The sequence below is a fragment of the Onychostruthus taczanowskii genome, unplaced genomic scaffold (genome assembly GCF_017590055.1).
Source record: "Onychostruthus taczanowskii isolate IOZ18803 unplaced genomic scaffold, ASM1759005v1 scaffold50, whole genome shotgun sequence".
Classification (NCBI taxonomy): Eukaryota; Metazoa; Chordata; class Aves; order Passeriformes; family Passeridae; genus Onychostruthus; species Onychostruthus taczanowskii.
In genome coordinates, this window is record NW_024502569.1 from 4,743,415 (window position 1) to 4,758,691 (window position 15,277).

A 15,277-nucleotide genomic window follows, 5' to 3' on the forward strand; every position below is an offset into this window, starting at 1 on the left:
GCCGGGCGCCGCTGCCATAGTGATGCGCGAGCGGGCAGCGGCCGGGACGCGCGGCGGCGGGGAGCCCCGGCTCTCCCCAGGTAAGGGCGCTGCTCCGGGGCTGCTGTTGCAGGCTCCACGCTGCGAGCTGGGGTTTTAATCTCATCTCGTTGTGTTTGTTCTCCCGCCTCCCCCCCCACCCCGCGCCCCTTCTGCCTTCTCAGGTGCAGTTTCTCCCAGAGCCGCTTTCTCTGGGAACTTCTCTGCCGAGAGCAGCGTCTTGTGCTCGTTTATCGTTCGATGTTTGCTTTCCGCGTGGAAAGTTGAGAGCGGTGCCAGGGCTCAAGGGCCGGCCGAGGGTTGGGTGGCCGGCGGGCTTTTGTCCGGCCGGGGTGCCGCGGCGGCGGGGCTCGGCCCGGCTCTGCCCTGCCCTGCTGCCCGGCAGGCTCCGCCGCGACCCCGTCAGTAGCGCGGATTAAAAACTGCGGCGGGGGATGTTCCGGGCGTTTTGCTGAATCCTTTTATCCGCGGAGGAGCAGGGGCTCGCAAAACTTTCAAAGTCCGCTCCGAAGGGAGCAGCCCGAAAGGCAGCGGGCACGGTCTCCGCAGCTGCCGCGTTTCACGTGGCCGTGGGGACTGGCTGTGCGGGTCCCGCCGGGCTCCCCGCGGTGTCCCCGCGATGGAACCGCCGGCGGGCTCCTGCACCTCCTGCCACTGCGCCTCCGCCTCGCCCAAAGCCCCCGTCCCCGCTGCTCTCCGAGCCCCCGCGGCCCTTGCGATGGGAAAGAGACAAAGAAGGGTCCGGGGCTGCCGCCTTCCCCAAAGCACAGCTGTACACGTTCTCTCCTTGTTTCGGGTGGGGGGCAAATCCCCCCGCCACCCCTATGACCCCGCCGACAGTGGCAAGTTTTCGAAGATCCCACTGCCCCTTGCTGAGAGAGCCGTGCCATGAGCTTTATTTTTAAGGTGGAGCCAGCTTCAGACTGGGCATCCCAGTGGTTTTCGTGGCATTGTTTACCATGGTGGGGAAAACACCTGCCTGGCTAAGACCCCTGGCTGAGGCAGGAGGCACATCCAGGTGGTCCCCCCACAGCTTTCCCAGGCACTGGAGTGTGACCTGGTCTGCTGGATCTCCCAGGCTCAGCTGAGGAGGAGATCCTTTACAGCATGTCCCAAACTCTCTAGTCACTTTCAGATTTAACTTTTCATTTTGTCATCACCATAGGTAGCTTAGGGTGGCTTCTGGATGTACTGCTTTTAATTCTTATTTTCTTTTGTAGGGAAAAAGACTTTGTTGTGCACTTAATGTAATTTCTTAGAGTTTTGTATACCAGGGGACAGACAAGTCAGTCAGGTGTCACACAGCCTTTCAACAGAAGCAAGTCTAGGAAAAATCATGCCTGTTTTCCTCTTCCTTGCTTCCTGTTTGAGAGTTAGGTGTCCCTTGATGAACATGTTTTAGAGGAAAACCTCCTATGTGTCTTGGGACTCAGTGCTGAGCACATCAGGAGGAAGACTGGATTGGTATTACTGGGAATTTCTTTCTCTTATGTGCATATGAGGATTGTATTTACTATTGTAAGGTAGGTGTATTAGTCATACTGAATTTATTAGCTGATTAGCATTAGAGAAACAAGCACATATTGAAACTGTTCTGGTCTCTTAAATTGCTGACAAATGCAATTATACTTTGAGAGAGTGACAAATGCCTTCTCTGCACCCCTACAACACACCTTTGTTCACCATAGAAGAACTCCTTCATTTTGCGTGTGTCTTTATTTCCTAAAATGTAGCTGAAACTTCTTTTGGAGGCTTTGTAAGAAAATTTTTTAATGTTAGCTTTTGTTTTCTTGATGCAGGCAGCGCCACCTGAGGAGCTCAGCCCACCCAGTCAGTGTGAAAGCAAGGCAAACCAAGGTGCAGCAGATGAAGGGGAGGCAGCGAGGTCAGCTGGTGGAGACAGCAGTGTTGGTTTGAGCTGCCCCAGCCTCCATCTCCATGCCTACAGCATCGAGAGCATGACAACGTTTCCAAATGGCTGTGGAAATGGCACCACCGTTACTTGTATAGTTATGGATAATAAAGAGTCCCAAAACCAGACTACCTGTGCCAGTCATAATGGGGGACACAGCACCAGCAACAGTCTTGAGGAGGAATTTCAAGAGGACAAGCTCAGCCCTTCCAAAATCATGCGCTTTTTCACCACCCCTCGGAAACGAGCTAATTCCAGCTCTGACAGGCCTCGTTCTCTGGTTTTGATGGGCAACTCATCCTCCTGGAATGCCTTTTCTTCTATCAGAAAGATGGGATCTTTCAAGAAGTTGAAATCTTCAGTTCAGCAAGGAACTCAAACAAGGGAATGCTCAGACATAGTAAACGAGAACAGCATAGGCAAACATGGTTCAAATGGAGCAGTGGTGCAAGGTCAGACTAACAGGTATTCCTACTCGGGGCCTCTACATGATTTCCAGAATGCAGTGGATGGTTTAGCTTCTGACTGCTCTGATGTGGAGGAGAGCGATGAGTCCTTCCTGAGGAACACTCATCGCTCACGCAGCATCAGGCGGGCTTACGGTGCTGGCCGCATAAACTTGTTAGACACAGATAAAGTTCAGAGTAGCCACAACTGCGTTAGGCCAACATCACCTGTCAATGCAGAGCCAAAGATCTGTGAAATTTTGGTGAAAGACTCCGAAAACAACAGGATCATTTATTGGAGAAGCAAAAGTTCAGATAATTTGAACTTTCTGAAGAAAAGCTCATTCAAACGGAAGTCCACCTCAAACCTTGCTGATCTGAAAGTTGCAAATGAAAAACAGATGCCAGCAAGGACTGTGAGTGTTCCTTCTGCTGACTCCGACAAAAGTGGTGGAAACCCTGAGAGGCGATCCAAGCGATGGAGGAGCCCTATCAGAGCAAAGGATTTTGACCGAGTTTTGAAACTCGTCAGTAACGTTACAGATGTTGCAAGGAAGAAGGATGGCCCCAAGAACATGGCTCCTTCTCCCAGTGAGCTGTCCCAGAGAACAAGGTCAAACAGCAGGCTGCACGATGACTACTCCCGCAGGGTTTCCAGCAGCACGGATCATGACAGGAAGAGATGCACCTCCTCAGTATCCAGTCCAGACTCTTCCTTGCCAGGAACACCTTACCTGCAAAGCCCTGTGATGGCTCAGGATAAAAGGGCTGAAATGAATGTAGCTGTCACTGAGCATAAAAGCCCCCGGACATCATCAGGTATCCCAGACTCTGATAGCTTTTCACCTACTCTGGACGACCTTAGTCCATTTCCCAATGAAGTCTTTTATTCAGACTCAGATGAACCAAAAGCTACTCAGCAGTGTACAGATGAAGCTGAAAATCTTCACGTTCCGGTCAGGCCAACCACTCCAAAGCCTCAAAGTCCCACTGCAGGGAAGGTCAAGTGCAGTATGAATTTCCAGTGTCCAAACCATCACAGCACATTGTCACTGAGCTCATCGGAGAGCGAGGAGAGAGTTGAGGTACCAGGGCTGAAGCTGGGCAGGAATCCTGTTTGCTTCCAGGACTCAGTGCAAACTATGTATTATGATGATGGAAATGAAGACAGTGGCATAAGCAGCCACTCTCAGCTGAGCCTCAATTTAGCCTCTGGTACTGAAGAACAAAAGGAAGAGGTAAGAAAGAAAGCAAAATCCTTCAGAAGTGATGTATATTCCCTATTGGGTTTTGTCTTTATTAATGCAAAACACGGCAAAGTAATGGCTGCTGCAGCTTGTTATTGCTAAAATATGCTGACAGCAATTATTTCCTTTAAATATTCTCCTTGGATGCTAATGTACAATTATTTTTTCTTTGCACATTAATATCAAAGTGAGTTTTGGCAGCAAAGGTATTCGTGTATGTTTTCAAGGGCAGCTCATTGCACTGAAGATACACCACCTTGTCATGTGGCCTTGTCAGACTTTACCAGCCTGAGCAGGGTCTGGCTGTGTTTCCTTCACAACTGAAAGGTCTTTTTAATTTTAAAGAGTCCGTGTATTTTGAAGTAGTGTTGACTTACTGTAAAACACTTTGCTTGTGGAAACTTTGCAGAACATGGTAATATTTGTAGAGCAATGTGGCGTGAAAGACACAGTACAGAGGTTTAAGCATTCAGTTATATCCGATGTTTTCCCTGTGCAGTGACGATCGTACTGAGGGTAAACTGCTTGCTTATTCTTTTGCTTGGCAACTGCAGACAGCAGTACTTTAGGCACTGGACTGAGTGTTTGCTACTGTTGTTTTGGTGAAGACACAGTTGTTCTCACTGCACCTGATGAGTGATTTCACACTCTCAGTGAATGGGTAGATGGATATATTGCAGCACCTCTGAGGTAAATTCACATGATAACACTGTGGCCCCACCTAAAATACGGTGTGAGTTGGCACCAGAGAAGTTGCAATGATTTGGCAATCTTGGTAAAGAGCTGTCAGACATACCCTGCACTTGTCTGAAGCAGTGAGGCTTAGCTCAGCCCCAGCTCACTGTGGCAAATATCCATCTGGATCTGTATAAATATGCAAGTCATTCACAGAATAAAGCTGACATATCTTTTAAGCCACCTCAGTTTGACTAAAGTGTCTTAGGTATGAGATAGGCAAGGCAATGCTGCAGCTGCACAAGCTTCAGCCTTTCATGCTGTGAAGTTTTAAAATGTCTGTGAAGCTGTCCTACTTTTAAAGGCTTGGCACAGTTTTTGCAAACTAACTGTAAATGGTTACAGAGCTTATCAGTATTGTCCTTCTGCTGGAGAAAAGCAATTTTGTTTACTGTTGTGTTTGCAGCAATGGTAAGATTGAAAAAATAAACTCAGTGTGTATAAATGTCTGGGCTCAGAGGTTATTCCTCTTCTGGAGTCATATAATTGCTCCAGCTATCCATATCTTCCAAAACTCTCACTTACATGCAAGGAGAAGCTTTCACACTGCCAGAAGAGGGGAGAGCCCTAGTGTGGATAGCTGCCAGTTGTACTTCTCAGGAGTAAAATGGGAAGTGGAATTAATGCTACTCATCTACCATCTAGTGGTGAGCTGCCATCATGACCCAGAAGAAATTAATCTGGTCCTTCCCCTTAGTTTCCAACAAACCAGTACAGTTTTTACATGAATATGTGTACATTGGGTGGATAAAAGTTATGCAGTTTTTAGTTTTAACACCACATTCTGTTATTATCTAACATGCAATTTAAGCTTTCTCTTTATATTATAACATTTTTAGGGTAATTGTGAGTGTCCTTTAGTGCTTGCTTCAGTTGTCTAAAATATAGTGTGCACTGGTGGCTGCTCTGGGTTTGTGTAATGGGCAGGCAGACAACATGGGATGGATCCCAGGAAAAGATGGAGGAAGTGGTGGCCAGGGAACAGGCCCCTTGGTTGTAAGCCCTCACTCTGCTGTGACCACTGCCTGGAGCCCCTGTGCTTCATAAAAACAGCTGTGGCATAGCTGCATCCAGGCAGACCTCTCTTCTGATGGAAAAAACCAAAATTTTTGAAGATGGTAGCTGTGGGTTGGAAGCAGGAGCTGTGCAGGACAGGGTCTGCTTTTATCTTACTATGCAAGGGATATAAAGTCTGTTGTTTCTTTTTTCCATGCCTGCTTCTCCTCTCATACACAACCCTAAAACTGTGGCACTCAGAGTGACTGCAAAACAGGTGGAGTGGTATGGTTTCTTCCTACTGTTCCTTTGGAAGATTTAATTTCCTGCTTTACAGCATGCTTCCCTCAGCATGGAGCTAGCTTGGCACCAAAGATACTTATGCCAGGTTATTTTTTAATTGGAGTTTATTCAGCCTGTAGGCACTTTTATGAATGCCACATACTCACACAATGAGGTCACTGGGGTTTGAACTTTTGACTACAATTCATTTTTACCTTACACCTCCGCATTAGAGAACTGTACCTGCCCAGCAAGTTGTTCTGTGATGGCTGAGTGCTTAGTTTGCTCTCAACAATCATTTGAAATGTAGTGTGGAGCCATGGACATCACACATTTTCAAAATCTTGTCTGAACCTTAAATACACTGTGTTGATGGACAACTCTGCACTGTTTCCATGTTTCATGGATCTGCCTTTCTTCTCTCCAGATTTCATGTATAACCCAGTATGTATTCCTGTACAGCCACTAAACCTAGAAGACATATTTCAGTACAAAGCTTAGAAGGTCCTAACCAGTCACGCTCAAATAGGTTCTCTTTTCAGGACTGGCTGCTGTAGCTGCAGCAAGTATAGTTTATTTCCTTACTCACTAATCTAGTAGATTAGTCAGCAAATGAAATCTGTGGAATTTGGACCATCTCTATATTTTCCCAAATATGGAAACCAAATATTTCTACCTTGTGTCTCCGCACCCCTGAAAAGCTGATTTTGCAGTATTCTTGCAAGGTCATCCATTTGTTCATCAGAATAGATGGTTTGGGGGGTTTTTTGTGTGTTTGTTTGTTTTGTTTTTTTGTGTTTTTCCTTTATGTGATTGAGTCCTGAGATGCTGTCACGTCACTCTTTTGGTTTCACCAAAATGCAAGATTTGGACTGGAGCAGGGGAGATTTCTTGGTTTTTGGTCCTGACAGAGGTTGTTTCCCAGGGAAGAGCTAATTAAGTGCAGCCTGGATCTGTGCCTCAGCACTTCTGAAGCTACAGAGGTGTGAGTCACCAAAGCTCACATGTGACATCCCACGTATTGCCACTGTCTCCTTCATGCTACTGTCATTTATATTCAATATGTTGATTTTAAATAGCATGAAAAGGTGATTAAGTACAAGTTTGTACTTGTTTGGAGAGTTTCACGTGGTCTTTGCTTTAATGAAGGAAGAGCCCCATTTCACTGCAATAACGAAAACCTGGTCTGTTTTGAACTGGCATGTATCAGCCACTAAGGCTGCCTGAACAAAACACTGTTCTGCGTTTGTTACAAAAAAGTAAAATCAAGTTACTTGACATTTCACCTAGTCCTTCACAGACTCTTAGATCATCTGGTATTTAGGTTGCCTTGCTGGCATCTGGCTTCACAGTACACCAGACTTTTTATTACTTGAGTACTTTATCTGCATGACCATAAGTACATGATAAATTACAGTGAAGGGTAACTCTGCTGTAATTATGATTGAGTCACAGTTTATTTGCAGACAATATTTTAAATGTTCTAAGACCTGTCTGTCAACTCATTTATGCTCATGCCGTTCAAAAGTCACTGGTCCCAGCTAGTCCACATCATAAAGTGCCCAGTGCTCAGCTGTTGGCAGAGTTGAGCTGGTTTATCCTGGACAGGTCTCTGGGCTCTGAATATTGAGCACACAGCACTTAACTTGGAAGACAGCTTATAAAGATGAAGAGGCAGAAGACCTTTAGGGGTGGGATACAGAGGACTCAGATACATCCTCTCTGTTTGCCCTCACTATTTTTAGTTTCAAAAAGTGGCCTCATAGTGAAGGACCAAAGGATGGTGGCTGGATGTGGTCATGTTCAATGCCTGCAAGGAGCAAGCAGCAGCCAGGATCTGAGGGTGATCATCTGTACTACATGCCTCAAGTCCTGAGTGCTGTGTGGCTGGGCATGAGCGCACCTTCTGGGAGCTAGCTGCTTTCAGCTCTCAGAACTCTTGCTTTTGGATTTATTCACCTCTGGTTCATCCACATGCAATTTAGAGTGTAGCTTAATCAACCTAATGTGTATAACTGTAAATATTATAAACTGTGAATGATAATTAGGTGAAGTAGTGGGATGAATTTCTTAAACTGGGTTTACTCCTAAGGGGCTTGTAATTTGGAGGGAGGGCTCACCACTCCAGTGGCACTTGCTGACTACAGGGCCTGGGGACAGAGCATCAGAACTGTGACACAGGCTCTGAACAGCATCTTACAGAAAACGGAGGTTTCAGTTAGACCAAACATTGGATTTGCACTAAACTCTGAGCTGCTCTGCACAAGTCAGAATGTATTCACACAGTGTCCCCACAGTCACTCAGAGAGTGACTTCCAGATGCATTTGCCCAGACCTAGACTAGAAACCATTGCTCATTGCTGCAAACCTAGATTGCAGAATCCATTGCTGCAACAATGCAGCAGGGAGCCCTCAAATGACAGGAATATCTTCCTATTGCAGCAAAAATACTTGCAACTCTCAGCAGCAGAACTGTCATCCATTTGGTGCAGCCCATAATCATTTGTTGCTATATCTGCTACTAGGAAGAAGAAGAAGAACAAGGCAGTTGTGACAGTAATCTGAATTCTGGATGGGGTTGAATTTTAGACCAAGTGACTCTGCAGTTATTAATAAAATTGCCCATTCTTGAAAACTGTAGGATAATATAGGAGTTACTGTCATCCCCTCAGAAATGTTTCAGATGGTGACAGGGAGAGCTCAGATGGACTTCACTGCAGCTAGCCTAGGGCATGCTGCACTCTTTCTTCATTGCATTTGTGCACCTCTGCCTTTCCAGAGCGTCTCATATTTGACTCTGCCGTAGCTGTCCAGTGGCACCTCGGTAATACCCAGGTGTTGCTCACCCTGGGATCAGGAGTAATATATAGTACCCCAGAAACTGGAACGGCACTGTGCCTATGTGATTTGATTTCTTACATCAAGTGCAGTGTTGAGTTTGTGGCACTGAGAATCCATCTCAATGCTAGGTGGCTGAGATTTCCAAGGGGAGCAGAGGCAGCTGCTGAGTTTCCCCTGAGGCACCTGCATTTTCCCAGTCTGACATCTGGAGGCTGCTGTGGTGCCAGGATGCTGTGGCAGGCTGGGAGACCAGCCGAGTGCTGGGGGAATGCGAGCGCAGCAGCCTTGCCCCCCATCCCATTCTCTGGGAAGTAAGAGTTGGCAGAGTTGCCCAAGGCAGCTCCACCCCTCGCAGGCTGGGGTTTGTGACTGCTGCTGGGACTTGCTGAGGGCAGGGCTTGGACAGGGTCATGAGGCTTTGCTCTGGAAGAGTAGAGAGAGTGAGGAACCAGAGGACCTCATTTTGGACAGACTCTGAAGAGAGGCAGAGGCTGATGGCTTTTTATGTTTTGCTTAACATGAAGTTCCACTTCCAGCCTGTGGTTATCATCTGGCTTTGAGATCTGCCAGTGGGTGTTACAAAGATAGCCTGAAAAAAGAAAAAAAAGTCCCTCATAAAGGGATTTTTTTTAAACCTGTTACTTGTTCTAGTTTGTTCTCAGTCAACTCAGAAGATACTTAGGGATTTATTTAGGATTTATTAATATCTATACATCAAAAGAAGCAGAGAATATGAATATCCCTTCACTATACACTGCATGTTTGCAGTTTGAGTTCAGATTCTGAAGGAAAGAAGGGACAGTATAAGAGCATCATCCAGCCATCCCCAAGTATCAAGTCACCAGAAAACTAGAGGAAACAGTTTTCTGGTTTTAGCAAATTTGCATTTTTATATGAGTGATAAGATTATTTCTGCAAAGGAAGTACGTTTCCCTGCAAACTCCTCCCCTCTGCCATTTGGAAATGTGTTAGTTGATTTGGATTTGGAAATTAATTAGAGAAGAGGACGAAGGAAATCCTTGAGGCTGAGGAACAGATTTGAGAATCATGAGATCCGCTTGTCATTTCCAGTCCTGCCCTATGCTTCTGCATGACTTAAGTGCTTTGTATCTGTTCCTTATCTGTGAAACATGGATATTACCAAGGTGAACTTGCTAATCTTGGTGAGGCATATTGCTGAGAGGGAAAGCTTTATGCTTTCATTGATTGCGTTAAGCAGGCTTTCAAGGATCAGGTTAAATGAAGCAAACCTACATTAAAAGGGTTTAGAAAATAGATGGCTAAATTTTCTTTGTATCTATATGGCCTGATCTCTTAATGTGGTTTTATAGGTGTATTTGTTAGTTAGAACACCACAATTGCTTTGGTTTCCACTGATCCCAAGCGGAAAATTATATAAAGTTTTTACCAATTTTTGAAACTTCTAAAATTAGTGTTTCACCACACCAGTTTGTGTTGCTAATGGGGGTTGCTTTTGCTGTGTCACAGGGCACAGTAATATCATGTTTCTTTACTAAAATGCATAGTATTTCCTGCATCTATTCTGTGAGCTTATACTGGTGTCGTGCAGTGCTATTCCTTTAGGGAGTCCCCTCAGAAGCAGTGCTTTGTGAAGTTTTCAACTGTGGCTCCACACAATTTTTTTTTGGGGGGAAGGAAGGGGAAAAGAAAAGGGAGGTTATCCTCCAAGCAGCTAAAACTTATGTAAATGTTGGCCATGATTGTATTGCATTGATTGCTTCTGCTTTGCTTGTGTATATAAGTGTAATTTAAGCAGGTTTTTTTTTGCAGTTGTTTCATACATTGTATTTTTCTGTCTTGCAGACCACTGGTCGAATTGCCCTTGGTATTCTAGGGATAGATAATCAATGCATTTATGTGGGGTTCTCAAAGGCTAATTAAAAAGAAAAGATGTTAGTGGCAGAGGAGGCAGAGGGATGTAAAGAAAAAGAATGTAGTGCAATTTGCGTTTAATTACAGAGGAATAGATGGACTTTTTCTTGAATTGGACTGGTTTAACAATTCTTATTTGTTTGTGATTGAAGATGCAATTACTGAAAGTGTGCTTTCTTCTGCAGTAATGCAGTCATTTCCACAGTAGCTATTGCTGTGGTGTCACTGTTGGAAATTGTTACTGTTGGATCAACAGGGAATCTCTGGGCTGTCTTAATAATTTAGAATCTTTTTATAAAATCTAGAAAGAAAGAAAGAAATTTGCTCTGGAATGCTTTATTTATCCAGAGTTTCATAATCTCTGTATCTGTCGCAACAGTTTGCAAAAAACCAAGGTATTGACCATGTCCATGAAACATAAAACAAGCTTTTAACCTCATTTAGTGTTGGTGATAAATTAACTTCAATTAATGCTCTCCCAACGGCTATTTATCAACAAGAAAAAGTGCAGCAGTTACTTTTTATCATGTACCTAGGTGGAGACATGTCCAGACTTTAACTCTGTTAGGTCAAGGTGGTAAAATAATTTATGGCTGCTAGGTCACAATCCCTTGGCCCTTTTTTATGTTTAGTGGCTTGTATAAACTGAAAAGCCACTTCTAATATTACTGCTGAGTTCCTAAGATTTGGCAGTTACTGTCTTATACAGAAGTAATAGCTGTTTAATAGTCACCAATTATAATATGTTATATAGCTGTCATTTGTAGTGAAAGAAATTTGTACATTTTTATATAGACCCCTAAATATATGCAGAAATGTTGATCAAAATACAAAGATACATCACCTAGCACAAGTATTTTGATAGTTTCAAGCCTTGTCATTTGTAGAAGAGCATGACTGATTACCTATCAAAGCTTTTCACTGAGAAGATGTAGTAATTGTGTTCTGAAACTTCTCAGCCTGTTCAGGTTTTCTTCATAACTTATTCTCAGTAAGAATCATCATCTGTTTAATTTATCACACCTTTCAATAAATTGCATTTGGCAATTAATCTGCATTTTTGTAAAGATATTATTAGATTTTGATTATCTGTTTTCTCTGGGTTAGAAAAAGGTTAGAAAAAGTAGTTAGCAAAATTACATTTCAGCCAGGCAGCTCAAATATACCGAGATAACAGAACCGGAAGTATTGTGACTTATTGTGTAGCTAAGGAAAACAAACAACCCCCCCCCCCCCCCCCCCCAAAAAAAAAAAAACGGGGGGGGTGGGCGAAGAAAAAGGAAAAAGCAGAAGCATAGTCAGGATGCTCTTTTCCGTGGGGAAGAGGAATGCTGGGGTCTTTGTCCAAGAGGCACCTACTTGTGGCTTCCCAGAAGATTACCAGCTAGGGAAAACTTTTCAGGACAGAAGTGTCCCCTTACACCTTTGTAGTTGTCTGTATGTGCATGTTATGGAACATCATTGCATTTGGAACTTAAAAGTTAAATTTTGAAAATCCGAATAGGTAACAGTAGGGGTTGAAATGCAGATTAATGGTCAGGGAGCCTTAGCAATGTACACAGTCATCAAGACCTTTATAAACTGCGGATTTTAATTAGGGAGTTTGTTGGCTAAACACATTGACAAAAAAAAAATATATCACTCAGAGCTTTTTTTTTCCTTTGCTGTCATGGTGTCAGCCCTCAAAAGTGTCCAAACAGCAGGTAGCTGACCAGCAGAAGTTTCTGTTGGGTCAGACTTGTAGTTTGGGCTTTCTCTGCAGCAGAGAATGGGGTCAGGTATAGAGGATGAAGGGTTATTCATGATTGGTGTAACTGCACCACCAAAAGTCCTGCCGTGCAATTTCAGGTACTGGCAATTCGTTTGCCGTATCACTGGTAAAAATAAGTACATAAGCAACTTTTTATCAGTACTGTACAATTCAGATCTTGTGCTCATTGGCAGTACTTCCTCTGAAATCAGTTCGGAGTGCTGAATTTATCAAAAGTACACAGTGGTCTGTCTGAGTAATAGTTGGAGAACCAGGCTCTAAAGACTAAGCTAAGATTTCAGTGATTAAACACCTGATGCTGATGTTGCTTACCTTGGTTATTAATGAGTACAGGGAATGCCAATAGCAGTCATGTGCCATTAAATGGAACAGGGATGAACCAGTGCCAGGTTGAGCTGAGTGAGATCATGATCGAGTCCTTGTAGTTGCTGTAGCTGGATTGGGAAATCAGTCTGGGCACAGGCACGGGAGGGGTTTGGTCTGGCTGGGCACAAACTCTGTGGTGTCATTGTTTACCTGGGAGCAGCCTGGGAGAGCTCCCTCTGTAGCCTTTTGGGTGTGGCCAGGGGGTCCTGGGAAACACAGCATGAACAGCACACCTGGAGTGAGCCCAACTAAAAATAGCTGTCAAGTGAAGTGAGGGGCAGCTATCAAGGACAGCTGCACACAGCTGGAGAACGCCTTGTGAAGGCTGCACATTTCTGGAGCAGGAGGTAGGGGCCAAGCAGGGTTGTCCACAGCACTGGGGAACATGGTTGTAGCTCCATCTAAATTGCCTGCAATCCAGCTCGACACCTGGTTCCTGCCTGTAGTGCTGCCTGGCTGGTCACTCAGTGGGCTTGGCTGATGCTCTTGTTTAGTGGCTCAACTTGATTCCTGGAACATAAAGACCCTGCACTGCTTTGTCCCCAGGGGCTGCTTCTGGATGGCCCGAGCCTCCCATAAGTCCTGTGCCATACTTGCATGATGCATGGCACATGGAGATATCTTAGAGTCCTTTGGACATTTGCAATGGCCCTGGGTGCTTATGTTTAGGCCACAGAATTTCATCCTAGATTTCTCCTGGCTCTGATGACAGCTTCATTATCTTGTTAATGTACAGACAGCTCCATTGCAGAACTGAAATTTAAATGCAGGAATCTGCAGCTAAGAGTGACATATTGAAAGGGGACAATAGCAAATACAAGTGTAACCTGGATTGAAGTAAATGTTCATTTTAAGTGGTTGTGTTTATAGATACAGTGCTGTCAGGAATAAAGAAAGCAGTTGAAATATAATGATTTTACTAGTTTGCTGTTGTACGAATTTCGTTATCCACATAAAATGAATTCATTTGCATCAACACAAATAAGCAGAGTTGTTTGCATTTGGGGTCTCAGAAGAAACCTAACAGAGGATACAGCCTAAAAGGCAAGACTAATAATCTCAATTGCTCGTATTGGTGATCTTGTGCTGTTGCTAGACTAGCAGATATGAATTTCAGAAAATCCAATGTGGATTAATCTTAGACCTTAAATTCTCAGAAATCTCAGAATGCCTTGAAATTTTTGACCCGCACTTAAAATGCATGAGCCAGTGCATGAGATTTTGATTTTCATCCTATGTAAAGTGCCATGTGTATCTCTAGACATCTGTAGATGTTCCCAGTAATAATTGCACAACATCAACCTGCTTTCACTTGTAAAAGATACATTAGGAGAAGGTAATTTGAGGTCAGCAGTGGTGCACCAGTATAAAGCCACTCACAGGTGGAGTACAATTGTTTCCTCAGAATTTTTTCCTTGATGTCAAGAATCACACTTATGCTTAAGTGACTGCAGTACTGGAGCCCATGAGTTGTGTACTGGATATTTTTATTCCTGCTAGTAAGTGGTCATTTGATCACGTCCTGCTTGAGCAGGCCACTTAGAGGAATGTGAGTTTATCAGTCCGGTTTCCCCTGGTTTTTGCAGAGACAGGATTATGTTTTCTCTTTTGGTATTATTCAGTACAGTTTATAGATGTAAGACTAAAAGCACACATCCTTCAGCATTATTTGTTGTACAGCAGAGATTAATCTGGCTGTCATTTGGATCACTGCGGAAGGTGGAGTCCTGCAGAATGCAAGTAGTCCTCTGCAAATGTTATTGCTCAAGATAAGGGTGTAAGCAGCAGATTATGAGATGACGTGTGACGTGTCCTTCCCTCAGTCTAAAAGTACAGGATCATGGTATGAACTTTGCCTGACTGGTTATGCAGCGAGTGTGCTCACATTTGTAGCTCTTATGGACGAGACTTTGCGAAACAAAAGCATAAAATGACTCTCATGAGCTCCTTTCTCAGTCACTGCATATGTGGAGACCCTTTACCTGTGTCTGATTCTGAGGTAAGAACCTTATTTAACCTGTGACTTTGCTGCTCAGACTTGGAGGGGCTGTGCTTAAGGGACAGCTTTGCTGAAGCTGTGTTAATGCACCAGCTGGGCAATGACTCTCTGCTTCATTACATGTACTCTTAAAACTGATCCTGAACACAAATCTGTAGAGAACCTGAAGTTCTTGCTTGAGTGACAGATGTCATGCTATAGAAACCAAAAGTTTTTGAACTGCTCCAGTTAGAATAAATTTCATACTGTAAGTGAAATAATTGAATGTAGAGCAATGTGTGATGTTGATTTTTTCCATAATTGCAGTAATCATGTTAAAATATTGACTGTTTAGTAACTCGGCTTACTGGCTGAAGTGCTTTCATACCATGGAATTAAGCTGTCTTTCAAACAAAAAGCAACATCTGCCCACTGTATCATGAGGCTTAAAAAAGACTCATTGGATTTGTAGTGGCTGGCTGAAAATGACAGGTGGACAACAAGGTGACAGAAGATGATAAATCCTCTGGCACAGACATCATTGCAAAAGGCTGCTTCTGGGCTGCCTGTTTGCTTTGGTTATGCAATATTTGGAATGCCTTCATCTGAACAAAATATAGTTAGAGACAAAATTATAATTTTCTTTTTTGGAATACTTACTAGCTTTTGCTCTTTTCCATTTTTATGAAGGAGCTGGGAAAAGCCAAGAAACACCAAGAAATCAGAAATTTGAGGGAAAAGTGAGCATAAATTTTTGTCTGCAGATTTTTT

The 15,277-nt window shown here is 43.9% G+C and overlaps 1 protein-coding gene across 1 annotated transcript in view; it reads left to right on the forward strand.

Moving 5' to 3' along the window:
• Positions 1–33: 33 nt before the first annotated feature.
• The window catches only part of SPATA13 (spermatogenesis associated 13), a 47,206-nt gene continuing 31,962 nt past the window's right edge, over positions 34–15,277 (forward strand). The window contains exons 1-2 of the mRNA XM_041416081.1: positions 34–80; positions 1,839–3,635. Of these exons, the coding sequence (XP_041272015.1) occupies positions 1,998–3,635 (1,638 nt within the window). The 5' untranslated portion in view covers positions 34–80; positions 1,839–1,997. The remainder of the gene's footprint in view (positions 81–1,838; positions 3,636–15,277) is intronic.